This window comes from Peromyscus californicus, unplaced genomic scaffold, assembly GCF_007827085.1.
Source record: "Peromyscus californicus insignis strain IS unplaced genomic scaffold, ASM782708v3 Scaffold_19__1_contigs__length_69161282, whole genome shotgun sequence".
NCBI classification, from domain to species: Eukaryota; Metazoa; Chordata; class Mammalia; order Rodentia; family Cricetidae; genus Peromyscus; species Peromyscus californicus.
Window position 1 is genome coordinate 26,473,523 of NW_026294491.1, and position 27,485 is coordinate 26,501,007.

The window sequence follows — 27,485 nt, forward strand, 5'->3', positions numbered from 1 at the left end:
GGCGGTGTTTATAAAGTTTTTATTTTCCATTTTCTTAAAAATAACATTTGCTTTCCTTTATGCATGTGTAGGAGTGAACTTGTTTCCCTAGGCTGAGTAATAGGCAGATAAAGACCACGGCAAGGTGAGGGGCCCCAGGTGGAGGCAGGTGGGGATAGGCAGGGCGTGAGGGGATGTGGCGCACAGGAAGGGGAGAGAGTGGGATGACCCACGGGATACTTGAGTGCCCATCAACGCACACACAGGTCTAACACTTGTTCAGTTTTTTAAAAGACATCTAAAATTACTGAGAGATACAATGTCAGCACTTAAATCTACAGACGGAACCCAAGCACTTGACCACAATTTTTAACTCTAAGCTCAGTTATTGCACATTAGACGGTTTAAGTAGGACGCGGGCGGTGAAGCGGGGTGCTCTGCCTGGGACTTGTTAGGGGGATGTCTTGAATCTCCTTTCGCACCCCTAGGTCCTTCCCTGGGACAACGGCAGACCAGAAGGCCCAATATGACCCAGGTGTCAAAGATGGGTTCCCCCGGTTCTCTCCAAGGGCTGTGGGCTCAGGCTTTGGTGAGATGATACCCAAAGACCCCACCCACCTACTCAGCAGAGAAGCCAGAAGCAGACAGAGCTCAAGAAAGGCCAAATGGGTGCCAAACCCAAAGCAGGGGGGCTGGAGTAAGGAAGGACTTGTACCCACCCATCGAGTGTGGTCACAACCCCTGTGGGACCCTGGGGGGAAATCCAGATGTCCCATGTCCCTCTCATCAACTTTGCCTCCTTCCAGAGCTCCCCAGGCTAAGCTCCATTCCCGGGACTCCTGGGACCTCTGAGTGATCTCTCAAGGCACATTTACTCCCTCCAACCCCACCCTGCCCTACCCTCCACCATTCCTCCCTGCACCCAGGGGCCAAGGAGGTTCCCAGCAGTTCCAGGGCCCCTGGGAGATGTGGCTCTCCTGTTATTTGACCGAACTCTTTTTAACACAGCCCTAAATCCCCTGCCCACACCAAGAGAGTGAGAGCTGGACGGAACCAGGAGGGGCTGGGCGGGCAACTTAGTCCAGGGTGAGCCCACAGGACTGACAATGATCTAACTTGTGACCTTGTTCCTGGGGAAGCCTGAAGCCACTTGGGGACTTTCAGCCCCATCAGGAACAGCTGCGGTGCCTACCTTTGTGGGGCTCAGTCTCAGTGGGGTGAAAAGCAGTAGGGGGGCTCCAGAGAAGTGCAAGCTTCTGGACCCCTGCTGGCCAGCCACAGGCAAGTTCAACCCCCTTTTGCTTTCTCCGGAACATATTTACAAAGTCAGATACACAACCAGAAGACCCAGGGACAGACAGAGCACAGCCCCCCCCCCCACCCGGGGTGGGGGTTGGGGAGCAGAGTGGAAGTAGAGGGTGCTTCTTTCTCTGTACCCCCCCCCCCATCCCAGAGAGCCTAAAATCCTTCACAGCTACCCAGGAGCATTCTGGAAATTCAGCTGGGGCAGAGGAAGAATCAGACTCCAGCCTAGCGAGAGCGCGGGAAATTTCAAGTAACTCCAGCCAGAGGAGCAGGAGATGGGGGTGAAGGAGGAGGATGGGGGGGAGGAGAAGGGGAAGTGAAGGATGGGGAGGGGGAAGAGGGGGCAGAAGTAGAAGTATGGGGGAGAAGGAGGAGGAGGATGAAGAGGAGGAGGGCCGGGAGGAGAAGAAGGATGGGGGAGGAGAAGGAAGATGGGGAGGAGAAGGAGGAGGATGGGGAGGAGGATGAAGAGGAGGAGGGTGGGGAGGAGGAGGAGAAGGAGGAGGAATGGCTGCTTCTGGAATGCAGAGGGCTGATGTGACTGAACCAGGGACCAGAGGAAGGTTGCAGAGGCCTGAGGAAGGGAGGGAGGAGGAGGGGACGGGATCAGGAGACACCTGGAGAATCAGAACTGTGTTGTGGAATGAGAAGCACTTGACGGAGCTTAGTGGCATTTCCCCCAGGAGATGACAAAGAAGGTGGCCATTCCAGGGTGGCAGAAAGGAATGGGAAGGATGATGAGGCTCTTCCCTAAAGTCCAACCAACACGCAACAAATGCCTCCAGCTGGTGCCCCAAGATGCTGGGGAAGAACCAGATGGGAGCCTTGTCCTGGAAGCCTCAGCACAAGAACCCCAGTAGCTGCCCAGCCTCCCAGCACCCCAGCACACAGGGGGCCCCCCTCCCTAGCCATCAGGGTGGGCCCAGGTGCTCTCTCTCTCTCTCACACACACACACACACATGCACACACACATACACACACGCACGCACGCACGCACGCACACGTACACGTGCATGTACCAAAAGGTATCAGAGGCCCAGGTCCAGGTAAGAAATTCTTCATCAACTACATTAAGAAATTGCCTTTGAGAGGGAGAGATGGGAAACAATAAACACACAAAACCCCCAAGGGCATCTGGGTAAGAGAACCTCCCACTGGGCCTAGAGATTTGGGGACATGGTGAGGTATGACCTCAGAGTCCAGCTGCCCAGTGTGGTCCCCTCTGGTGCACCGTTCTCTACTCATATATGCTGTGGGGCTTTAAATGGAGTTTGGGGTGCAGTTCTGCCAGGGCTATCTTGGGGACCCCATGGTTGAGAGGACTGTTGCTTTGGTGCCTCTCCTCCCAGACTGTCTTGGGGTACAGGAAGTGGCAACTTCCCACTGCTTCCTCACATAGGATCTCAGGGACATGTCTTTCTATTGGTCTGGGCAAGAGGGGACACTTCCTTAGAGGGTCAGGGAGGAGGTGGGTACACATAATGCTGCTTTCTGGTCCTCTGGTCCTTAGACAAGGGGAACCCTATCCGGGGGACAGAGGCGGCAGCGGAAAGATCTCCTAACAGGCTGCACCAAAGCTCAGATGCATGATGACAGCCCCCATTAACCACGAAATCCTCCTAGAGCCCCATGAGGCAACAGGGGCTGACCGGGTTAATCTGAACAGGTCTTGCATCGAAGGACTTGCCTTCTCCTTCCTCGCTGTCTCTGCCTGTCCTCCTGGGCTATCTCTAGTTTCTCGGGAATAGGTTGAGATAATCTATTAGGTGTACCCAACCTTTGACATTGTAATAGAGCATTGTCATCTACAAAGTTGACGCTCAAGGACTCTTTGGTGGAGTTACTAAAACAAACCTGTCTTAAATAGGTTTAGTCTTGTGTCGGGCCACATTGATAGTCGTCTTTAACCCTATGCTGTCCAAGGGCCATGGCTGGACATATCTGCAGCTAGTCCTTCAGATATCAACAGGGTAAGCCTCGCTGTGTGCAGAGCCCTGCCCATCCTCGCCAGACGATGGCCGGACTTTCACATCGCGTCGGCCTGATTTGGGGAGGATGCCTAGCTCACGGCTTCCTGCCCTCCCTCTCTTTGACCTCAGAAGATGGAGGAAGAAAGGCAGGAAGGGGCAGGGGGAGGGAGAACTGACTGAGCAGGGAGGGACGGGGTCAGGGGCATCTCATTTCGTTGATTTTGGCCTGTCAGTGTGTACGTGTGTGTGTGTGTGTGTGTGTGTGTGTGTGTGTGTGTGTGTGTGAACGTGCGCTTTGCAAAACCCACCACAAAGGAAAAGAAAATAACTACGAGGAGGAAGGGGGCCTTTGGGTGACTCACTGCCAGGAGCAGCAGCATGGATCAAGGACACATCTGTCAGCACATGACACATGCACGTGGCATACACACGCGCACACACACACACACACACACACACACACACACACACACACCAGTCCCACATGCCACACTCTCTACTTCAGTCCTCCTGCTGGAGCCAGGGTCCTTCACACTGACTTCCGGATCCATTTGCTAAGTTCGCCTGCCATCGTCCAGGTCTCTCCGGCCGTCGGCACCCTGGCCTGCCGAGGCCCTCGAGGGCCATCTACCAGATGTAGCCTCCGTCGTCTGCCTCACCAGCCTCACCCTCCTCCTCCTCGGCCTCCTCTCCTGCCTCTTCTGTCTCCTTTTCCTCCTCATCCTCCCAGCCGACGCCGCTTCCAAAGTCCCCTGAGAAGCCCACGATGTCATCTGTCGGGGAACAAGGGGAGGGCCGATAAGGAACCTACTGCATCCGCTCTCAGCCAGGGGTCCTGCCCCGGCACACATGAACCCAGGAGCAGGTCCTCGGGAGGCTTCCAGCGCCAGCAGCTCTTACCGCAGTCAGGGTTCCCGTGCATGCGTGTGCCGGTCAGCTCCAGGCCCAGCTGGTCCACGCACCAGCAGTCACCACTGCTCTGGTCACACTGCATCTTCCGGTAATAGCCGTCCTCATCACAGCTCGGGATGAAGACACCTGAGGGTTAGAACAGGAGCCCTGAGGGTGGGCTCTGGAGTCCTGTGTGTGAGCAGGGGCCCAGAGAGCCTCAGAACCTGGCCAGCCTGGTACTGACATCCCGCCTCCCCCAAGAAACCAGACCCAGACCTCCTTTCCCCAATGTCCCTAAACCACATGCTCGGGCTACTTCAAGGGTGCCATTGACTGCTGATGTTTCTTGGGATCCATGGCCCTCATCTTGTGGGACATTTTGTCCTGATCACATTAGAAAGTTTGATCCCACTCTGGGCTTATTCCAGCTAGGAGTGTAGGGATTCTCTTCCTTCCTCAGGGCCCACTTGTTCCTCTCAGGTCCCCAAACTATCCACTAGGTGTCTTCTGAGAGGTTTAGTTGGGGGATAAGAGCCACAGAGACAACCAAGGTGACATTGGGTACCCTAGAATGGGGAGCCTGAGGCACAGGGACCTGCTTCAGGGAATGGATGACAGAGTCGCCTCCTCTCCAGGGCTGGAGGCCAGTGGGCCCAGTCAGCACAGCCTTGTGGGTACTTTAGGGCTGGGTGTTCATTTAGTGCATCCGTCTCATAAACCCAGTCAAGTGACTCTCAAGGAGCTACAAGGCCTGCACCGTGTGCCTGCCTCTCAGGATCACTGTACCCTCAACACTCCAGGCTGCATGGGTCCTTTCCTGCTGGTTTTTGTTTTGTTTTGTTTGGAGACCTCAACATTTTTCCTGATTCCAACAGTGTATGTGTCTGGCTTATTATCCTCCCTTGGCACCCCCCCCCCCCCGCCCTGCCCTGCTGCCACACACACACATACACACACACACACACACACACACACACACACACACACACACACACCTACACCTTCCAAGACCAGTCCCTCAGAAAGACCTCTGCTGACCTCTCTCAGGAGGCTTGTGACCACCTGCGCTGTCCCTCAGTCCCTACACAGCAGTCTGAGTCGGGAATTCTCTTGGCGTTTTGATCTGTGTGTTGAGCGATCCCAGGGCTAGTCTGTCCGAAGGCCTTACAGGGCCAAGAACCTTGTCTGCCTGCCCATCAGTTCCCACCTAGGCTGGGCTGGTTCTCTCATCCCTCCAGGGCTTTCCATTAGAACATGAGTGAGCATCTCCCATAGACGGGCCCCCGCTCCAGTCTTAGACGCGAATCTGGTGCAATGAATCCAAGTAGATTCTCCAGCAGTGGTCTGGACAGCCATAAAGTGCTTAGACACACTCCCGGAAGGACAGCTGAGGAGACGCTTGCCCATCAAGCCCGTGAAACCAAGAAGAGCGTTTTCCTGCATGGTCCTAGGCCAGGCCCTCCTGTAGGTCCATCAGATGCTTTAAAGCAGGGCAGCTGGTATCTCCGGGTCTCAAGGGAGCTCAGGGCAGCACCCTGGCCTCCTCCTCTGCACCCCTCCTCACCTGGCTTCTTCTTGGCTGCCTCCTGGATCTGTATGCGCTCCAGCTCTGCCAGGCAGGGGGGTTCTGTAGAGAGAAGCAGTCTTAGGGTTGACCCATGGTGCTGAAAGCCCACTGAGCCCCCCTAAACTTAGAAACTTTTGTTGGGGCTTTGCAAAATAAAACACCTGGGCTCTCAGGTTTTATCAGACCACACCAGGATGGTGGAGGTATGCACTGATCCCACTAAGATCCCCAAGCCTAGGGCTCTGCTTGGTGAAAACGCCCTAGGTCGAATTAAGGGAGGCCATTACAGCTTAAGACAGGCTAAGAAGGATCCTAAGAATCCCAGAATTCTCTCTCTAGGGTTGTTCTCATTCATAGGATGAGTTTAAAAAAAAAAAAAAAAACTTTAAAAGGGAGCTGGGTATGGTGGTGCACGCCTTTAATCCCTTTATTCACAACACTCTGGAGACAGAAGCAGGTGGATCTCTGTGAGTTCAAAGCCAGCCTGGTCTACATAGATGGTTCCAGGATAGCCAAGGCCAGATAGTGAGACCTTGTTTCAAAAAAAAAAAAAACCAAAAACCAAACCAAAATCATTGTGGTGGTTTGAATAAGAATGGTCCCCATAGACTCATGTGTTTGAATATTTGGCCCATAGGGAGTGACACCATTAGGAGGTATAGCCTTGTTGGAGTAGGTGTGGCCTTGTTGGAGAAAGTGGCTCACTGTGGGAGTGGGCTTTGAGGTCTTATATGCTCAAGCTATGCCCGGTGTGGCACACAGTCCCCTCCTGCCACCTGCAGATGTAGAACTCTCAGCCCCTTCTCTACCTGCAAGACGTCATGCTTCTCAACATGATGATAATGGAGTAAACCTCTGAAACTGTAAGCCAGCCCCAATTAAATGTTTTCCTTTATAAGAGTTTACCAAGGTCATAGTGTCTCTGCACAGCGATAGAAACCCTAACTAAGACAAACACAAAACAAAACTTAACTCCCAGGCCTGAAACAAGCTGGTTGGTGGCTCATCTCTACTGTCTGAGCCCTTGGGGAGACCCTGGCCTTCCAAACCAGAAGTCTGCCTGATAGTAAAACCAAACAGTCCAAGCCTTCTGCATGTGCAGAAGGGATGGGATGAGCATCAGGAGCCTAGGAATAGGCATGCTGGAGCAGCACAGGCAGCAGGGAGGCTGGTCAGCACACCGAAGACAGACAGACTGCCCATGAGGCCTCACATCACAGAGGGATGCATGACTCCCACGTGCTGTATACCCACATTTCCTCAGTGTATGCTCACCACAGCCTCTGAGTTAGCCATAGAAAGTGATCTCACAAAGATGTGGCCACCTGTTTGGGACCCCAAAGTAGCATATAGTGGAGCCCTAGCCAAGCCTCGGCCTTCGGTGGCAGATGCTTCTCATACAGTGGTCAGGGATTTGACCATACAGGGGCCAAGGAGGCAGGCACCGGGCCCACTCCAGGGGTCAGGGAGGCAGGCACCGGGCCCACTCCAGCTGCTGGCCAGGCAGCTCACTTGCCCCTTTGAGACCACAGTTTTCCCATCATTTGCCTCGTGGCCGAGGTGATTTCTAAGCACACATCCAGCTCTGGTTCTGAGCATACACAGCTAACAAATGCCATGCGGCAGGCGTGAGGATACACCCTGTGGTCCCAGCACTACAGGAGGCTAAGACAAACAAGGGCATCACAAGTTCAAGGCCAGCCCCGGGATATAGAGTGATTTCTAAAGCCAGCTTGGTCTATAGGATAACCCTGTCTCAAAGAGAGGAAAGAAACACAAATAAAAGCCAAAGCTGAGTGTGGCAGTGTATGCCTGAAGACCCAGCATTGGGGACTACAGGAAAGGTCGGTTTCAGATACATAGTGAGTTCCAGAACAGACTGGGGTATATGAAATCTTATCTCAAAAAAAAAAAAGAATGCCTTCATGTGTGTCTTCACACAAACGATAACTTATATCATCATTTGTTTGGGGCCAAGAAGACATGCCCATCAGAAGGGGATCACTGGAAAGCTCCTGTGTCTTCAGCTCTGAGACCCTCACTTGTACCATCCCCCCTCAGGTTCTCCAACAGGCCCCCAAAGCTTCACATTCATAACTGTGTGTTTATCATATGTGCATGATGTATGTGTATGTGTGCGCGTGTGTTCGTGTAGTTGAGAGGGCAGGCATGGGCATACTGCCACCGTGCATGTGAAGAGAGTCTTTCCACCTTTACGTAAGTTCTGGGGCTGGAGCTCAGGTCATCAGGACAAATGCTTTACCCACTGAACCAGCCCTTAGCTCCCACATTTATTATCTTTCTTCATACCTTTATTTATTTAAAGGTATCCACAAGTGCACAAGCTTCAGGACCCACAAAATCCAGTCTACCTGGGACCCTGCCCAGGGAGAGAGCTAAGTGTCAGCTGTCCTGGGTTCTAATACAGCAAAGAGGTGGGTTGGGAAGGCTCTGGGCCTAAGCATGTGACTAGGAGGCAACCAACTATTATGACTACCAAAGAGAGGCTGGAGCTGGGGCTGAGGTCCCCAGACAGGAAGTCAGTGCCAGAGAACCACAGGGCCATTACTCACTCTCCCTCCAGAAGCAGAAACACCACTCGGCAGTAGAGACGCGGCCATCTTTGTAGGTATCGCAGGAGTTGAAGAAAGGGCGGATGCAGACCTCGTACTTGTCTAGGTTGATGGCCGCCAGTTCCGTCTGGTCCAAGAAGAGGTCTCCACTGGTGTCCAGCTTGGAGAACATCCAGCCGATGGAGTCCTTGCAACTGGCCCCCAGGTTCTTGTCCAGCCCTGGGGAGGAGACCGGAGTTCAGGTACGCTCCGCTGTCTGTCCAGCCATCTCGCTATCCCTTTCTCAGACCCAGACCTCTGTTCAGACTCAGGTTAACCTGAAACCTAACTTTGGGGTTCAAGAACAGCCTCTACCCCTACACAGAACTGTACCGGAACCACTTAGGCCCATTTTCTAAACCCTTCAGCATATGTTTCTTCAGTACTGGGGATCAAACCCAGGGCTGCAAGCATGCTCAGCAGGCCCAGAAAATCTTCCCTTTCCTTGGCTAACCCCCTGGAGAGACTAAGCTCCGGTGCCCACATCATATCATGGCGGAAGCCAGCCTCCCTTTTTTCCAGGTGACGCTCTTTGGGGGCTCGCCTCATAGGCCCACCTGTCTGCTGGGTCCCTTCCTGTCTCCTTGACCCCACCCCAACCCCAGGCAGAGCATCGGTCCCCGCACCACCTGCAGGGTTGGCCGCACCGCTGGCTGAGCCATTCTGCTTGGAGTTCTCACGGAGGAGCTGGAACCAGTCCCGGAGTCTGTCCCCCAGGTCGGCCAGGTCCTGTCCTGTGCAGGTCTCTGCAGTACAGAACGGAGCAGAGGTCCGAGGAGGGATGGGGTGAAGCAGCAGCAGGCCTCGGGGCTGGGCAGTGTTCAGGGGAGCAGGAGAAGGGGGAAGGGACTTTCTCTCCTCCCACCCCCTACCTCTACCCCTTGCTCTCCCCCTCCCTTCCATCTAAAGTCTGGCCAAGCTCCTAGTGGAGGGGCTCCCTTCTTCTCTCCCACTTCCCCAGCATCCTGGGAAGAGAAAAGGGACGAAGCCCCAGTGTCCTGCTCTGTATTACCAGGACCCCACAGACCCCACCTTTCCCTGGCTGGTATGGCCAATTGTTCCTTCCCATTCTGCAAACTTCCCTACAGTCCTGAAGGCTGTCCCGGTTGCCCAGCTAGGCCCAACACCCCGGGCCTAGCCATGGCTAGCCATCCGGATTACCTGACTTGCCGTCGGTCGTGGACGTAGTAGCCTGCTCCGTGGGACAGGGACAGGGGCCCTCACATCTCACTGCCAGCTGCTTGCTGCTCAGACAGGCCTGCTGTTCCAGCTTACACTGCACGAGAGAGCTCAGGCTAGGTGACGGGGGCTCAAACTATGGGTCCTGCAGCCAGGGGCCCTGAGGGTTTCTATCACTCTGGAAGGAAGGACTGTGGGGTTTTGTGCTTGCTAGGGACCAAACATCAAGGCCAAGGGAGGCCCAGGGGGGTTGTGCCCAGTGCCATGAGCTGGAGGTGGAAACCAGGTCTCCTGGACCTTTACTGGTTTCTGCCCACAAGACACCTTGTCCTCTCACATGGGATACAGCTTTATTCCTCCTCATCATCTGCCCTCCTCTCTTTTCTCCTCCCAACTCCTCTCTCCTGTCTCCTTCGATCTTCTTTGTAAGCTCCATGGTTCCCACATGCAGTCTCGTACCTAATGTCCTTTCTCTCCTCTCTCTCTTCCCCACATCACCCTGTGACCACAGCCCCTCAGCAAGGAACTCTCGCATCTATACCTATGCCAACCCAAAGGCTCTCCCCAGGGCTGGCGAGATGGTCAGTGGTTAAAGGGCTTGTTGTACAAGCACGGGGACCTGAGTTTAGATGCCGAGAAATCATATAAATACCAGGTAGGCATGGGGGCCGACCTTAACTCCAGCCTCAGAAGGCAGAAACAGGGAATCCCCCCAGGACAGTCTGACTAAAAAGACTGGCAATGTCACGGGACTTTCGGTTTAACTGAGAAACCCTAACCCAAAGACTAAGAAGGAAGAGCAATGGAGAATGAGTCCCAGCATCAACCTGAGCATGCGTGCGCGCAAGCACGCGCACGCATACACACACACACACACACACACACACACACACACACACACACACACACACACACACAGAGAGAGAGAGGAAAATAGGAGAAGAAGAAGAAGGAGGAGGAGGAGGAGGAGGAAGGGGAGGAAGGGGAGGAAGAGGAGGAGGAGGAGGAGGAAGAAAGGAGGGGGGTCTCCTCAACTCCACGCTAGCTAAGCAGCCCTAGCTTCTCTAAAAACATTATTAACCAGCACCTACGCTTCCCTGGAATTCTTAAGTTTATAAAAGTGCTTTCACAAATATCTTCTCATTTATCTTCTCAAAATTCCACAAGGTAGGAGTCTGCTCCCTCCCAAGGTTCTTCCCTGCGCCTTCTGGTGGAGACTGCCCTGCCCACACCGCCCCCTGCTGGCTGGTGAACGTCAAGACCTCGGCGTGGAAGTCCTTTCTTCTCCCCAGCAAAACTGACTGACCATAGGAGCTCCCTCCTTCCATCCAGGGCTCTGAGCACTTGTGTGAGCATTTCCCTGGCTTAGTCCATGGGCATTACCTGCCCTAACATCCCTTCACGTCTCTTCCCTGCCCCTCACCTGCCCAAGGTCAGATCACCCTGGCCAGGGCTGAAGGGCTGCATTGAACACAGTGACCGAGCCCCATCTTCATCCGAGGACCTCTTCAGGAGGTCAGTCGGTGGCCCCTCTCCCCGCGGCATGGAGTACCCCCCACCTCCGCCTCACACGTGACCAGGGCTCCTCACCACCGAACTGTAGGTGTGTCCATCAGAGCCACAGACGGAAGCAAGCTGGGTCATGTGACAGGGCTTGCAGGCGGAGTCTTTGTTTCCATGGAATTTCAGAGCCGGCTGTTTGATCCTGTGAGAATGGATGGGGAAGATGTGGGGATGGAGGGAAAGATAAGAGAGCCGGCAGGAGGTCCCTGAGACCCCTTCTGACAAGAGTCCACTCCAGCCACCTACAGTAGACTGTCACCCATCCTGCCCATCAGACCCAGCTCCTAAGAATGGGCCAACTGGGCAGGACATGGACTTTTTCAGGGAGCAAAGAGAGGTCTGATTGCAAGAGGGATCCACCAAAGCAGAGGTCATGGGCTACACCTTGCACACCCAGTTACTTAGTCTAACCCCCCAGGGAGTTACTGTTGTGTGTTTCATTAACATTTGCAAAATGGGAGAGTTGGCATAAAACCCCCAAACGTCCCTCAATGCCGCCTCCTCCATAGGCCCCAGAAACTACAGTCTTCAATATGTCGTGAAATCCCCACATGTCAGAACAGGGGAGTTCAGATGGTCTGGTCTAACTTGTTTGTCTTAGACACACAGGACCCCCCATCAGAGAAGAGCTGTGCCTCCCTAGGTCCTGTGTTTGGTATGACCTCTCTCTCTCTCTCTCTCTCTCTCTCTCTCTCTCTCTCTCTCTCTCTCTCTCCCTCCCTCCCTCCCTCTCTTCTTCCCTCCCTTCCTCTCTCTCTGTTTTGACTCATTTATGGAGAGCCAGTTGCCATAAGGCTGAGGGCACCCAGACCTTCCTAGGGAGCCTTCCGGTGACTAGGAACTCACACCTCCAATCAACAGTCAGAAACAAGAGGGAAGGAGGCATCCAGCCCCAGCTTTGGCTGCATGCCTGTGGAACTCTGAGGTCTGCACTTTCGCAAGTATCGTCTCCTCTGTCCTCTGACACCAAAACATCTCTCCAGGTGGGAATCCGTTTCCTCCCAGGTTCTTTCATTGTCTTCTGGAGACCATGTCTTCCTGCCCACACTGCCCCCTGCTGGCTGGTGACCATCACAGACCCTGAGCCAGGACCAACCAAACCAATAGAACCAAACCTGGGTGTCCTGACCCTCGGAAACAACCTGATCACGTGATCTTGTTCTGAGCCACTCAACGATGAGTGATGTGTTCTCCAACAGTAGATGCCTATTACGTAAGGAGGGGGGATCGTCGAGCCCCACCGTCTGGGCAAGACACCCCCTCTGGGGCTGCTGGCTCCTGTCACTCACCTGTGCTCTAGCTTCTTGCGGCTGATGCACATGGCCCGCTGGTAGCCTTGGGCGATGCACACCTTGTGGCGACTGCACTTTACCTTCTGGCAGGGGTCCTTGGTGGTGTCCAGGGCTGTGGGGACACAGGGATGGGACACTGACCACCTAGGAGAACCCAGGATCCCCAGTCCAACTGCAGACCCCAGAGGTCCCTCTCCCCAGCAGCCCTCAGTAACCAGAGTTCAGGACTTTGAGTCCTGGGCCCAAGGTGCCTGTCTGTTCAAAGAGACCAAGAGCTCTTCCGTGCCCATGGGTGTCAGACTCCTCCCACAGACACCTGGGAGGGACACGCTACCTTCATCTCCTTGCTGATTGTCTTCCCAGCTCTTGATGTAGTCATCCTAGGAAGGGAGAGAGGGATGGAGAGAAAGGAAGGGTCCCATCACATCTCAGGGCTAAGGCTTGACGGCAGGGACCAGGATGGGACCTGAGGCCTGGACCACTATGGTTTCCATGGCAACTTCAGGTGCCCACCCAGGCACTGCCCATAGCCTCCCCACACTCGATACCCCTTCCCAGTCTCTCCCACACTTCTCTCCACCCCACGCTGGGAAGAGAAGACAGCCGGGGTGAGCAAGGCCTGGGTTGTACTCACTTCGACTTCCTGGAGACAGGACGCCGTGAAATCCACAGGAAATGAGCAGGAGAAAGAAAGAGAAAGAAGGAGGGAGTTCAGTGTGAGGCCCACCCTCAGACCATGAGTCCCAAGGCACCCCTGGGCCGCCTCTGGTTGTGTCTCTCGGCCCAGTCCCCCAGCAACACCGCTTGGAGGCCAGTGTTCCCCCATCTTCATCACAGAAAATCTGCGCTCTGGCTAAGCTGTAAGGTTAGGCCCGTGGTTTTGAAAGGGGATCACAAACCCGAGGCCAAGCCTGGCCCCGCCGCCAAGGCAGATGTCTGAGGGGGCTGCACTGCCTGGGAATGGTGTTTCTCGTGCCTCTGCCCTGGGTATCTGGGAAACAGCACCCAGTTTCTGCCTGCAGCCCCTTCTTTGGCAGGCACTCTGCTATCACCTGCCCACCCCGTGAGGGAGGTGTGAGGAAGAGCCCTCTCTTCCAAGCTGCAGGAAAGCTGGTTTTTGCTCCGAGTTCCTTCCTTACAACAGAGCCCAGATGGTGCACACTGGGATGGGGACATCAGCACCAGTGGTGACAGCTTCCCTGATGATCATGGACCAGGGAACCCGAAAGATCCTTCTAGGTCACATGAGCCAGCCCTTCATGGGCGGAAGAAACAAGGACATTCAGAGATGGGCAATTAGCCGATTCAGATCACACCTTCCCTGAACCAGATCTCTGACGACCGGCATAGCCCTCTCTTCCCACTACATCACAGGGTCTCTGAGACCCGTTCTGTTCCAGACCATGGCCTGAGGACCCCAACCTGGCCAGAGAGGAAGCTTCCTATCTACCTCCCTTAGCTTCTTCCCTTTGCCCTTCGGGGTGGAGACACTTGTTGAGAACCATCGAACAGCTTCCGGGGTGTCTGGAAGAAACTTTGCCAGGCAGGCAGGAGCAGCTTCTGGGCCCTGGAGGATATTAGTACTGAGAGCCAACCACCACCCTTCTCTGCACGGGACACTGGTGAGAAACCACATATAGCTACCTGCAACCCATCCTTATCTTTGCCATACCTCTGTCAGAGATGTGCAGGGGTAGGGGTGGCATGGGCCTGGGGTTTAGCTGTTATGCCCAGGAGAAGAAGGCATGGGGCTCTGGTATCAGCGGGTGGTACCCCAGTGGGTACACAATGAAGAGATGAGGGCTTTGGAAGCCTCCTCTGGAAACTGGCAGGCAACGGGACAGCAGGGATGAAGGCTCCCAGGGCAGAGCCAAGAAGGCAATAGTCAAAATAAATGGACCATTCATTCAGGCCTACCTAGGTGCATTCATGTATGCCTAGGGGCACGTGTGTGTGTGTGTGTGTGTGTGTGTGTGTGTGTGTGTGTGTGTGTGCAGCCGTGTATGCACATCCATCCTCCTTACTTGTATGAGTATGGACTTAAGCATACAGATGTGCAGCACATAACCATGGGGGCACTTAAGGCCAGCCACCAGTGCCAGATGGTTAGTATCCAGAAATGAAGTAGCAGACCCCACTTCTGTGAACAGCCTCCAGTTTTCACACTCAGCACAGCCTTCCTGCCTCTTCCATAGATAGGGAAGGTATTAAGAGATGGGTGGGAGAAGAGGGAGGGGCCCGAGAGGAACAGGCTCCCCGGGAGGGAGGGTCTGGCTCTTAGGATGCCTCTGCCTGCCTCTCTTCTTCTCTGTGGCTCTCCCATCTGGCCTCTCTCCTACCCCTAAGGGGCTCTCCTCACCCTCGACCCCACAACATGCCCAGTCAGCCAAGTGTCTCCCAGCTCTTGGGCTCAGGGCTTGCTCTGAAGGCCACAGGATGAATGCCACCCTCTATCCCCCACCTGGCCTTTTGCTGGGGCCAAAGGATGACAGTTCAGTTCTAGCCCTTTTCCAACAGCATCTTGGGCGTAGAGGTCCTCTGCTGGAATCCTGCTTTATCAAAGATGGGAAATGGGCTGAGAATAGCCAAGTAGCTGAGGCTAGCCAGGATTACCAGGTCTGAGGCAGAAGTAGGCACCAGCCTCTTTGGGCGGGAGGTGTGGCTGTCTCCTGATGTTCCCATTCTTTCCTGGGAAGAGGGGTGGGGCTCTGGTTGTAAAGTGGGAGAGGGGAGGCATGGTGTTGCATGTCTATAATTCCAGCAGTCAGGAGCTGAGGCAGGAGGAGATCCAGTTCAAGGGTAGCCTGGGCTACATGTTGAGATCCTGTGTCAAGCACAGAGGACGCTATGATTGGCTGGGATTTGGGAAGCAGGTGTGAGTTGGCTGTCCTTGACCGTCAAGATCTGTGCTCTCAACACCTGCCTGCTCCAATGTCGCAATGGGCAGGGCCTGAGGTGATGGATGATCTGCTATGATCCTCCCACTCGGGGGCGCCCACTGAGGGCTTTGGAACCCACTCATGTACTTCAGCTGAAACCCACTACAGCTAGACTGTAGATAGAAGCCTTGGGACTCGGTACAAAGTGACTTTTTAAAGCTTAAGAATGTCTGATTAGAAACTCAAGTGATGGTGGGGAGGGCTTTTAAGAATCCACCCACGCCATGCCCCACCCCAAGGAGGGGGTAGCCTCCATGCTGACCGAGGACAGAGAGGGACAGAGGAGGGCCTTCTGGATAGGAGTGACATTCCAGAATCCAGCTAAGCCCTGTAACCCCACTGCCATGCACAGTTGGGGAGGGCCTGGAGTCCCTTGCATCTCAGCCCCTCACCCCTGGGAAGGCAGAAGCAAGTAGCCAGGCGGATGAGAATAGAAGGCCCTGCAGTTACCCAGGGTCCCAGCTTTCCCTTGCTAGGACCTTGGGAACACTCCTGGCCTCTCTCAGAGGAACACGCCTCACATCGAAGCTGTTATGTCCACAAGAAACTCAGATAGATGTAGGTGCAGAGAATGGGAACAGAGATGAAAGGTGAGGAGCCCTTGAAAGCTGAGGAAAGAGGGGTCCCTTCTGGAGAGCAGAGTCCAGTGGGCATGGGAGAAGAATCACTCCCCATTGGGGTCACAGGGAAGGGGTCAAAGGCATCTTGCAGGCAACATGGGAATGGTCGTTCTGGGGTAGACCTGGGGAAACACTGAGGTCAGATGTGGGCGGCCAGTACCATCGACGAGCTGAGGAAGGTGACTGTAGCTAGGTGGGAATTACAGCCTTCCTGCGACGCGTCTATTTATGGTACCCAAGTGGGCTCATTAGAGGCTGTGAGACATGACCAGACAAGGGCACCTGGGTCCTCTTGGGAAAGAGGATGCCCTATGGCTCTGCTACAATCCATCCTCACCTGACAGGGTTTTCTGAGCCTTTCTCCAGTGCTCTGGAGCAGGAGCCAGAGCAGAGGGGAGATGGATGGGTACCCAGAGTTCTGGACTGATGGAGAGACATGCCTCTCTTCCCTGGCTAGTACACTCAGTAGGATCACGTTGGACAGGTGAGAAAAACTTCTGGAATGTATGAATACACCATGTTTAAAAAGAATGGTGCTTTTAGGCTCAGCAGTTAAGAGCACTGGCTGCTCTTCCAGAGGTCCTGAGTTCAATTCCCAGCACCCACATGGTGGCTCAAACCATCTATAATGGGGTCTGATGCCTTCTGGCAGGCATACACGCAGATAGAGTACTTATATATAAAATACATATATTTTAAAAAAGAATGGCGATTTTAAAGTAAACTCCCAGGCTAGAGCTATAGTTCAGTTGGTAGAGGGCTCACCCAGCGTGCTGGACGCCCCAAGTTCTATCCCGGGAGCATAGAAACTGTGTGTGGTAGGTAGCTCACTTACGATCCCAGCATTCCAGAGGGGGTAGAGGCAGGAGGATCAGAAGTCCAAGGTCATCTTCAGCTACATGACAAGTTCAAGACTACCCTGAGGCATAGGAGACCCTGTCTCTTTAAACGAATAAATAAGAAATAAGTCCTTTCCAAGTACTTTGCAGCAACACCATTAAAAATTGAGAAGATCACTTTTAGGGTTGTAGGGAAACAGAACAACTGGGCAGAAGATGATCAGAGCCAGACCTGGCATCGCTGCCATTCCCTGCCTGGAAGAGAGACACAGGGGGAAAGGCTGCGAGCCAGGAGTATGTCCTTCAAAGACCACTCATCCACAAAGACTTGGATCTCTCTCTCCCCCTGCTCATCCCAAGCCCAGGGTCACAGGAGGGAGAACCGTGTAGATCTCCCAACACCCAAGTACCATTAGGGATTGCTGGAGTCACGTGAGTTGGTTCTGGTCAAGGTCTGGACAGCCTGCAGGCTAGGGCTCAAGTCCATACTCCCTCCAGATGTGTATCTTCTGGTACTCTGCTTCCGCCCGCTGATATCTTCACCTCCACCAGAGCCCGGGGGAAGGAAAGAGCAGCCATTCTGTCTGAGGGAGCTTCACATACTACAGGTGGAATGCCACACTGCCCTCTCCAAGCCGCCTCACTCCCTTCCCCACCTCCTCTGCCTCCCCTGCCACCCTCGCCAGTCCACACCGGTCCTTCAAGACAGCTAAACTTAAATCTCTGCAGAAACCCTGGCGGCTCTGCATCCGCCTTCCCCAGGCCAGTGGCCAGCGCAACCCCCCCTTTTTTTTTTGATCATGCGCCCTTTTTACTACCAGGGCAGTTTGCGTTCATTTATTTAGAAGGGTGGATGGACAGACAGACAGACAGACAGGATAAGAGAAAAAACATTCCTATCAGAGTACTAACAAGATGTTTCCTCTGCGGGTTAGGGATGCAGAAAGCATTTAGCATCTTTTTGTTCTCCCTCCACCCCCCACCCCATCTTCAAATTTTTCTTAACAAACATATATTGCTTTTATAGGAAAGGGGGGAATCACTGTAAATGTCACATTTTGAAACCTTTCCCTGGGTCCCTGACACCTCCAGAAGGTTCATCTTTTCATCTGTGTCTGACCACCTAGCCCAGCGTCCACCCAGGGGTCTCTCAGCAGGCCATAGCTCTACACTGCTAGCTGCCTTCTCCACTTGGCACGTGTATTCACGGCTGAGCCCAGACCAGCTAGCTGTCTATCAACCCAGCCCCAGCATCCTCTTCCCAAACCCCACCCTTGCCTGGTTATCCTACCTCGGAGAGTCGAGTGTTGCTTCGGTGACCCCCAGCAATGTTCCTGTCTCTGCTTCCCTGCCTTATTGACAACAGTCAGTTCCTTAAGGGAAGACACCATATAAAGTTCAACCTTCCCTGCCCGGCACCCAGTGACACAGTATAGCGCTAGTAACAATAGCCAACGTCTTTCCCTCAAGTACCACTGGGGGAAGCATTATGCTAAGTACTTTCTACTCACTGCCTTGTGTACTCTTCACCCGAAACCCTAAGAGAAACTTGCAGTTGCTATCTCGGTTTCTCAAGTGAGGAAGCCGAGGCTCAGTGAGGTTAAGTGACTTATGAAGGATCTCACCGCAATTGCATGACAGAATACTGGTTCCAAAACCCATGCCCCTAAACTGCACACCGTAAATGTTAACTGATAAAGAAAGACTTGGGTCGGGTAGAACCAGGAAGTCCAATCCCAGGCTGTGGGTGGTTTCTCCTACAGGTCAACATGCTTCAAGGAGTCCCGAAGTTGGGAGAGGGAGGGACTGGCATTAGAGGGGGCAGATTTCCGGAGGAGGGGCGGGGCTCCTTTCTCCAGGTTCTTTCCAGAAATCTCTTCACCCGCCCCTGGTTTTGCAGGTTTGGAGCTAACCCATCTCCTGCTTTGATCTCTGCAGCTCAGCTCAGTTGCCATGGAGACAGGCCCACTGCGCCAAGCTCGGGGAGCGATGAAGTGCGCAGGCCTAGTGGGCTTAGGGGGCACATGCTGGGTATTTTGGAAGCTGTTTACTTCCTGTCATTTTAATTAGCCCCCGAATCACCAGCTCACTTCACAGCTTGAGTTATTAACCCAATCACTTCCATTTGCTGGGGGCGCGTAAACGGAGGGGACCCAGCAGAGAACCTGCCCTCCAAAGACCCTGACACCCACCCTCTCTCTGCAGCAGCGTGGTGAGGGAATGACCGCTTACCCGGACGCCCAGCGTGGAGTCAGGGTGCTAGCTTTCTGCTTGGCTTTACCACTGGATGCCAGGCCCGAGTCACCCACCCAGGACAGACTCTCCTTCCTTATTTGTGAAACAGGGATGAGACCTCACCATCCTCTGCAATGCTTGGAACCAAGATGGAGGGACGCGGGGGGGGGGGGGGGGGGGGGGGGACAAATGCCATGCTTGGCCTGGGAGACATGGACTGGGACCATAGCAGCCAGGCTCTCTGCGTGCACTTGACAGCATGGGGACAGAGGTGGTCACCAGGGGCCGCCATCACCTCTCCACGAGGAGACTGTCACAGCACATTCACAGGACAGAAGCAGCCCGTCAAGAGACCCTCATGGACCTCGGCTTCTGTAATTCTGTTATGGCATTTTTATTTTCATTTTCTTAATAGACCAAGAATCTCTAAAAATGTAAGTGGGCCAGGTCTCGCCTAAGCACCAAGAGGCCTGATATCTGACCAGCGTTTCACTTCATTCCAGAACCCACGTAACTGGTGCAGGAATGTCCCTCTCCCCTGGGAAAGGCCCAGAGTTGGGGGGCAGGGGAGGCTCCTAGGGTACCTTCTCTTGTCATTCCCAAGACACAGCCACAGAAAGAGTTGAGGAGGGGAGAGGTCGGACTGCCTGGTACAGCCTCTGCCTCAGTGAAGGGAGGGTTGCCTCGGGAGGGGCATCGGCAAACACCTGCTCCTCTCTCTCTCTCTCACAGGGTTGTGCCCACTGTGAGGCCTGGGCAAACAGACAGAGACAGGCATCTGGGAGACACCCCCTCCCCCCCAACCTCTTCTCCCCTCTCAGGAATTTCCTCCAAAGGTAAAAATGTGCTTCTCATTGCTCCCTGCATGCCTGGAGCCTGGCCTGGGCTCAGGTATGTCTGGACCAACGCCCCAGCCCATGCCAGACAAGGCCGGAGCATGACCTCCCATGACTCTAGCAGGATCTACCCTACCACTACTGCTACTACTCAGTCCTTGGATCCTATAACCCAGCAGTGGCCCCCGCTGTGTGTGAAGGGGTAGAGAAGAGGAGAGAGGTTACGGGGCTGCGCTCTATTCTGAACTGTCCAGGGGCCTTGGTCTCCCGGCTGGACCACCAGGGCTGGATCAAGGTTGCAGTGCCAGGATCACTGAGGAAGACTCCAGCTACAAGCTGAGGAGACATGAGCCTGGAGTGTGGAAGAACATTAGACCACAAGAGCAGAGAGAGAGTCTTGGGCACCTGGCCTTTGGGGTCCCTTTTTCTTCATAGATAAGATGTGGGGTCTGAGAGCTGGTAAGGCCCTGGGGTACTGTTCTTCCAGATCTTTCAAATGAAAAAATGAGAACAGAATAGGGAAAAACAAAAAAAAACTGGATAATTCACCACCATGTCCCCAGGCCAGTGCCATGGGCCCAGGGGCAGGAAAGGTAGGCAGCTGCCTTCAGCCAAGCATAGGCATACAGGACCAGGGACTTGGAGGATAAAGGGAATGGGGACCATCTTTCCTTATGTCCTCATCACTCTGAGGAAGGTAAAGATGCCCAAATAAACAGCCCAGCCCAGAGCCCTTTTCCCGCCACACCTTCATGGCCTGAACCCATGACCCCGTAGCTGGAAAGTCGTAGTAGGGATTAGAGGATGGCAGGGAGGGGTGGGACCCTTCCTGGCCATCACACTTTCCACCCTGTGAACGTTTCTGTGGAGCACCTACAACACTCTGAACAGCTCTGGGAGTGGGTGCCCCCCCCCCCCCGAGGCAATCTATCCCCAGATCCTGCCCCCGAGGGAGAAAAGTGACAAACACATTAACTGCTTCAGCAGGAGGGCCCTTGAGAGCCAAGCGATAGCGCTGCCCCGAGGCAGCAGCAAGTGCCGAATGAGCCTGCAGCCAGTGAACAGGGAGGAAGGGGCTGGTCCTGAAAGAGGGTGCTGATGATATCCTTGGCAGGGGGCTGTCAGAGGCTAGCCCGCCCCCGAACCACAGCTGAGCCCATGTCTGCTCAGCAAAGCTGGACACCATGACATTTAAACTCTGCCTCCTAATTGCACCCACCTGTGATCCCCTCGCTCAGGAGGTTGAGGCAGGAGGATCAATCGGTTCAAGGTCAGCTTTGGCTACATAGTGAGTTTGAATCTAAACTAGAATATACGATACCCTGACTCAAAAAAAAAAAAAAACTAACTAAACTCTGTATCCAGGCCTAGGCCTACACCTGGGTGTTCCCTATCCACAGTCCTAATATGGACCCACGTGGCCCCTGGGAGAGATGGGAAGAGACTATGTTACAGGTTATGCGCCTGGGGTCCACCCCACTCCAAACTCATGTACGGAACCCTAAACCCCAGTGTAGGGTGGTATTAGGTCAGGCGACAATCTTAGGAAGTGACTAGGTTTGGGTGAGGTCATTAGGTCAGAACACTTAACAATGAGATCAGAGTCCACATAGGAAAAGAACAAAAGGATCGAGGGGCAGAACACTGGCTGCTCTTCCAGAGGACCCAGGTTCAATTCCCAGCACCCACATGAGGGCTCATGGCTGTCTGGAACTCCAGTTCCAGGCACACACACACGTGGTGCACAGACATACATGCAGGCAAAACACCCATAAGATAGCATAAACAATTTTTTTTTTAAAGACTGGTGCTCCAACTCATGAGGACATGGCCAGAAGGCCACCAGCACCAGAGAAAGGAAGCCCTTGCCAGGCAATGTTCACAGCACCTTGACCTTGGACCTCCTGCCTTCTGGACTATAAGCCTTGTTGCTGATGTGTGCCCATCTATGGTGCTTACAGCAGATAAGAAATAGTGGAGGGCTGGGCACCTTTCACCCCAGCACTCGGGAGGCAGAGGCAGAAGGATCTCTGTGAGTTCAAGGCCAGCCTGGTCTACAGAGTGAGCTCCTGGACAGCCAGGACTGCATAGAGAGAAACACTGGAGAGGATTGGTGTGGCTGAGGTTAACAGAGAGCCTATTGCTCAGTCATGGAACCTTCCTCAGGAGGAAAAGACAAGCCTTTCCTTGAACCCAGAGACTCTCCATCCAGTCAGGGGCAGGGGACAGGTATGCTCCTGGGCCACTTCCCAGGGATCACAGAATACTCAGAGTTCAGTGGATCATTTCCATTAGTCTCTGTGTTAAACCAACGAGAAGGTCAAGGTTCAGAAAGGTAAAATAGGTTCCTTGGGATCACACAGCTAATCTGTCTTCCCAGAAGGAAAAGAAACAGAGCACTCTGCCTGGGCCCTTGGGACATGAGGCAGGACAGAGCTCTCCCATTCTCCAGATAACTCTGACCTCATGGAGAATGAGGTGGCACGGGCTGTCTGTCCCCCTGAGAACGGCCGGGAGTCAAGAGGAGCATCAGGCAGCAGCAAGCCTCTTCTGTCCCCCTCTCCCCAGGCCCAGCGTCCTGCTGGCCCCTCAGATCCATCACCATGCCGCCCTGTTCTGGAGAGGCCAACCCTCTAATAGGAGAAGAGTCAGAAATCAGGGTGGAGGAGGAAGCCAGTGAAGGACCTGGCCTGCTCCCAACCCAAATTATAGAATCCCTTCTGACCCACTTTTGTGTTCTCACAAACCCACACCTCCTCACAACACAGGCACAGATTGTCCCTACACTCACACTGGCCTAGAGGTTGGGAGCAGGAGGGGACAGTCATCTGGGGACCCTTCTGCAGCTTCTGGCCTATTGGCGTCCACAAAGATATGAGACTAGCACACAGCCAGCAGATGAAAACCCTGACCCCCTGCTCTGCAGCCTCTGGGATCACCACGAAGCCCCAGATGCGTAGACCCAGATCCACAGCAGATGAGGGAACTAATCAAGCCACTGTACCAGCCCTGACATGAAGAATGAGGCAGGTTGTGGGCCAGGTCCAAAGACAATATTCCATCTGATGCTTTCTGTGTGGCAAGGGTGGCCTGCAGGGGATGCCCTCCTACCTGAGTGCACACTCATGCCAGCCTCCCAATCTGAAGTCGAGGCTCAGAGGGCTGGTATGATGTGCTTGGCATCCTGTGGGAAGAACCTGAACCCAGGGCAAGCTGTCCTAGAACTCTATACTCCCTGTCCCTCCAGGCCAGGTTGGAGAATAGGCTGGTAGCAGGCTGTTGATGACACTGGGTCTTTGTCATCCTTCTAAGGAGATGCTGCTCCTTCCTGGGACAGCCTTAGAAGCTGATAAGGACACTAACCAGGGGACACTTGATTCATTACAGTTGACCCTTCCTCCCCCATTCAGTAAAAACGAGGAATGTCAGATAGCCTGAAAACAAAGCTGAATTTACACGACGGATTCAAATCCAACTTCTGGAACTGGGGGCGCAGCTCAGTTGGTACAGTGCTTGCCTGGTGTGCACAAAGCCCTGAGTTCAGTTCCCAGCACTGAAGAAACTGGGCACAGTGGTACATGCTTGTAATCCCCGACTTGGGATACTGAGCCTGTCTCAAAGGAAAAAGGCAGCAAAATCTCAGCCCTGCCATTTCCTAGCTGTGGATCCCCCCAAATAAGTCACTCCATGTCTCCGTTTCTTTGACCATACAAGGATAGACGACCAAGGGACCATTGTCTCCCAGGCTGTGGAGAGGCACAAGAGACAACGCATATTGGGAAGGCTCACACTGCCATCGCCAACTCAACGTGGATGAAGAGCATGCCTCTGGGTGCCAAGCACTATGTTCAACACTCACAAATATAATTAAATTTTAATGGAAGTGGAGTGCAAAACCAGAGAAGAGCCAAGAGGAAAGGGAACAGTCAGTCCTTCCCAGCCAAGCTCTTTGGAGCCAGCCGGGGAGACGCAGCGTAATGACCTTCTCTTCTCAAGTGCCTGTATCCACGAGGCCTTGCATGCTGTGTTCCAAGACCCATTGACAAGTCTGACTGAGCTCTGCAGGCAGTGAATTTGGACATGGGAGCACTGAAGAGCAGGACTCATAAAAAAGACTGCACTGGGCAGAGAACCTTTGAGCCGTGGAGCCAGGCTTAGCCCACTAGCGACCTACTCCATCATGAAACAAGTCCTCCCTCGGAGAAGAGTAGCAGGCATTAGAAAAGACCTACAGGCCCAGGATGAGCGAGCCCTGTGCCCACTGGAGGGGAGGATTACTCCGCTGATAAAGCCTGTCTCTCTGATAATCCTAGTGCTCACCCAGAGAACAGTAATCGGAAGGCCCTCCTCACCCAGCCAATTCCATATCCAAGCAACACCCCAGAGCCTCTCCCTCCTCGGGCCCCTCTGACATTATCTCCTCCATCTTCCCCACTCATCTGTCAACTGTTCAACGAGACAGGCCCTCGTCCATGTTACGGGTGCAGTCCACCCTCTTGTTTGCCTCTCTCACCTAGCCAGACCGGTGGCCCTGTGCCATCTGGGATGACTTAGGAACCAGGGTCAAGCTCAACCTGGCAGTCCCTTAGGGACTCCCCCCAAAATTCCTTTTTCTCTCAGGAAGAGCTGATGTTCTCATAGTTTCCAGAAGAGCTGACCCGATGGAGACGGATGTAAAGATCTTGGCTACAGTGCCTGACCGGAGGCCCCCAGCTCTTCGGGCGGGATGGCAAGTGTGTGCAGCACTGGCCGAGTCCCTAAGTACAGCCTGTGCAGCACACAACTCCAGGAGGCGCCATTCACACCGTGGGCATGGCCACAGTTATGCAAGGCAGTGGCTCTGAGCTAGCAGCCTCCTTTTTGCCTTTCAGTAGAAGCTGCCAACAGATTCCCACAAGGCCACACCCTCCCGTCTCATCCTCTTTGTCCTATTTCTCTCTCTGACCCCATCCTCCTGCAGCCAGGGCTCCCCAAAACGGGGCTTTAGAGAAAAATCCGCGTTTTTTTCAAAGCACAAATACCACCTCTCCGCCACCAAACCAGGCTCTATGAACCCTCCTGCAGGGGCTGGTCCTGCGATTGTAATGCCTTCCTTCTGATGGGGGTGGTGCTGGTGGTGGTGGTGGCACCATACAGGGAGACAGGTGGGCAGCCCTGAGCTGGGGGTCAAGCCAGTCAAGCATTTATTGGCACCCACTGTGTTGGCTGCTGGAAGCAGGTGGACGGAGAGAAGAGAAAGGAACCTGTTTATTTTTAAACCCTCGCTGTTCTGATTAAGCGGTTCTTTTTTCCCTCTGACCTTCACCAGTCCCAGGCAGATCAAACAGCCAGAGTCAGAGGGAGACCTGCACCAGTGACACATAGATTCCTTCCGGAAGGACCAGCTTGCTGCTGCCCCCTCATTGCTGGACTGCAGACTGACAGGGGGCCTGCGCTAATCTGAGCTGGTCCTGCAGGTGCCTGAGGAAGGCCTCGCTGGGCCGCAGGCTCTCTAGGCTGGTGGGGCAAAGACGGAGATCAAGGCCCACTATGTGGTCCCCGGGGATGCCCCGCACAGCCTGGATGCGGTTGGTTGCTCCTTCAGTCCCTTCTCCAAATGAAATCATGTCAGTTTGACTTTGAAAACAAAAAAAACATCCGAATCTCTGCCTCTTCTCATAGTGCCCTATCTGTGTTAAAAAAAAAAAAAAATGTCTAGACAGATACCCCAGGCCGGTTCCCAGAAGAAAAACTGTAAATACCAGTTCTACATGCTCTGACAGAGTGTGTTCACGGGCTCCCTCAGCCTTCTGGGTCACTGCGCATCTGTTTTCTCACTAACAACCCGCAGCATGCTGTATCAGCAGTGCACTTTACAATATTAAGACAGGCTCTTTATTCTGAAACAGAAACTGTTGAATGGGGAAAAAAAAACATCTAAAGAACTTGTGGATGATGGAAGTTTAAGAAGTGAGGACAGCCATGGTGTGGCTTGCCTTGTACTAGGTGGGTAGGATGAGAGAATCTGGGAAATGAGGAATAAGAGCCCAAAGTAGAAGCGGCTTTTGGAGGTCCGGGAGTCAGCTAGCGCCACATCCTGGGGCGCTCGCTCTACGTCTCCGAGCCCATCCCCCCTCACCCCCATCGCCTCTCGAGGTGCCCAGGGAGCAGCCACGCCCTCCCTTCCTCACCCCTGCCCACGCCACCATCTGCGAGGCGCGGCCGGGGCCGCCCTGCGGGAGGGAACGCGCCTCCTATTCCCTCCCTGATCTACAGGTGCGGGTAAACAGAGCTGCGGCGGCGGCGCCGGCCGGTCCGCAGCCTCCTCCCCACCCCCACCCCCACCCGCAACGCTCGGCCCAAGGTTAAGTCCAGTTGCGGCGGGCGTCCGCCAGGTCCCCCCTAACCCAGCGCCTGGGGCTCTTGCTTCTGCTTCTCACGCCCTCCGGACTAAGGATGGGTCCCCTGGGTTTCTAGCCTTGCTCCCTCGCCGAGCGTGGTCCAGGAAACCCAAGCCTGGGTTGTTGCGCACAAGGACCCTAGCCTGGCTCTGGCGGCCACCCTGAGGGGGGCCTTGGGCATTTTCACTGTGCCGCCCTCCCCCCATTATGGACACGCCTTCCACCATCTCTTATGAGGGTTGGGGGAACCCTTCTCCAAACTCAAAGCCTTGACCACCGCTCAGTCCTTGCGCCTTGGTCCCCTTCCTCCGAAGCCCAAGGTGGGGACGGAGGACACCCGTGCGGCCGCTACCTTCCCTGCCAGCCCCACCCAGACCTGCTGCCTCTGCCAAGGCCCGTGTGTGCAGCCTGCAGCATCCACCCGGCAGGGGCCTGGCCCAGGGACCGATGGCAAAGAGGGGACAGGCGGGGCCCAGCAGCAGCCCGGGCCCGGGTCCCCACATCCCGCACCCCCGTTCCACGTCAAGTCACCGGGCAGACCCTGTCGCGAGCGTGCGCCCTCCGAGCATGTCCTCGCCTGGGACTCTCCGGGAGGCTACGGGACTGAAGGTCCCAATGCCGATGGCCACGGGAACACGGGAGGGGCGCGGGGTTAGGACTCTCGGTGCTGTTTACTCTTGGAGCAGTTAGCCCGGCAGGCCGGAGAGGCTCTGGCTCCGACACGCGGTGGCGGCTCCCAGCGCGCTCGGGGTCTCTGCTCCCAGCTTCCCTCCCGGAACCCGCGCCCGGCCCAGCCCTCCGCGCCCCTCCGCTCACGTCTCGGAAGCGGTTCCAGTGCTTAATCTTGCCGCTGTACTGCGAGATGGACGCCAGCCATTGCTCGTCCTCCATGAAATTGCCGGGGGTCTCGCCCTCCTTGAGCCCCTTGGCGTCACCTTCAGCCAGGGCGACCACTGCGAGGAACAGCAGCGGCAGCACCAGCCGCCCGTAGCCCGGAGCGGTCATCGTGGTCTGGGCTTGGATCTGGGTGGGGGGGGGTCTCGACTTCTGCAGGATTTGATGTCCTTCCCTCCACCGCGCCGCTGGCGAGGCGCTGCGGTCCTCCTCAGCCCTCCTCCTGCGGTCCGACTCCAGTGACTGACGGAGGGTGGGTCGTGGCTGAAATGTGACCTGGTTAGCAGATGCACTTGTCTGAAAAAGCCCAGCGCTGGACGCGGGGAGCGAGAGAGAGAGAGAGAGAGAATCAGAGAGGCTGCGCCAGCGGGGGCTGTGTCTGT

The 27,485-nt window shown here is 54.7% G+C and overlaps 1 protein-coding gene across 2 annotated transcripts; it reads right to left on the reverse strand.

The window, feature by feature from the left end:
- Positions 1–27,485, reverse strand: Spock2 (SPARC (osteonectin), cwcv and kazal like domains proteoglycan 2). Of its 2 annotated transcripts, XM_052744922.1 has the most exons (11): positions 27,025–27,485; positions 12,994–13,002; positions 12,694–12,739; positions 12,357–12,471; positions 11,095–11,209; positions 9,487–9,601; positions 8,955–9,071; positions 8,287–8,505; positions 5,711–5,773; positions 4,156–4,293; positions 1–4,028 (listed from the first exon to the last, which is right to left on the reverse strand). In XM_052744922.1, exons 1-11 carry the CDS (start codon positions 27,211–27,213, stop codon positions 3,883–3,885), a joined length of 1,272 nt encoding a protein of 423 aa, XP_052600882.1. In that variant the 5' UTR covers positions 27,214–27,485; the 3' UTR covers positions 1–3,882. The 2 variants fall into 2 exon arrangements, with proteins under 2 accessions (XP_052600882.1, XP_052600883.1); XM_052744923.1 differs by lacking the exon at positions 12,994–13,002.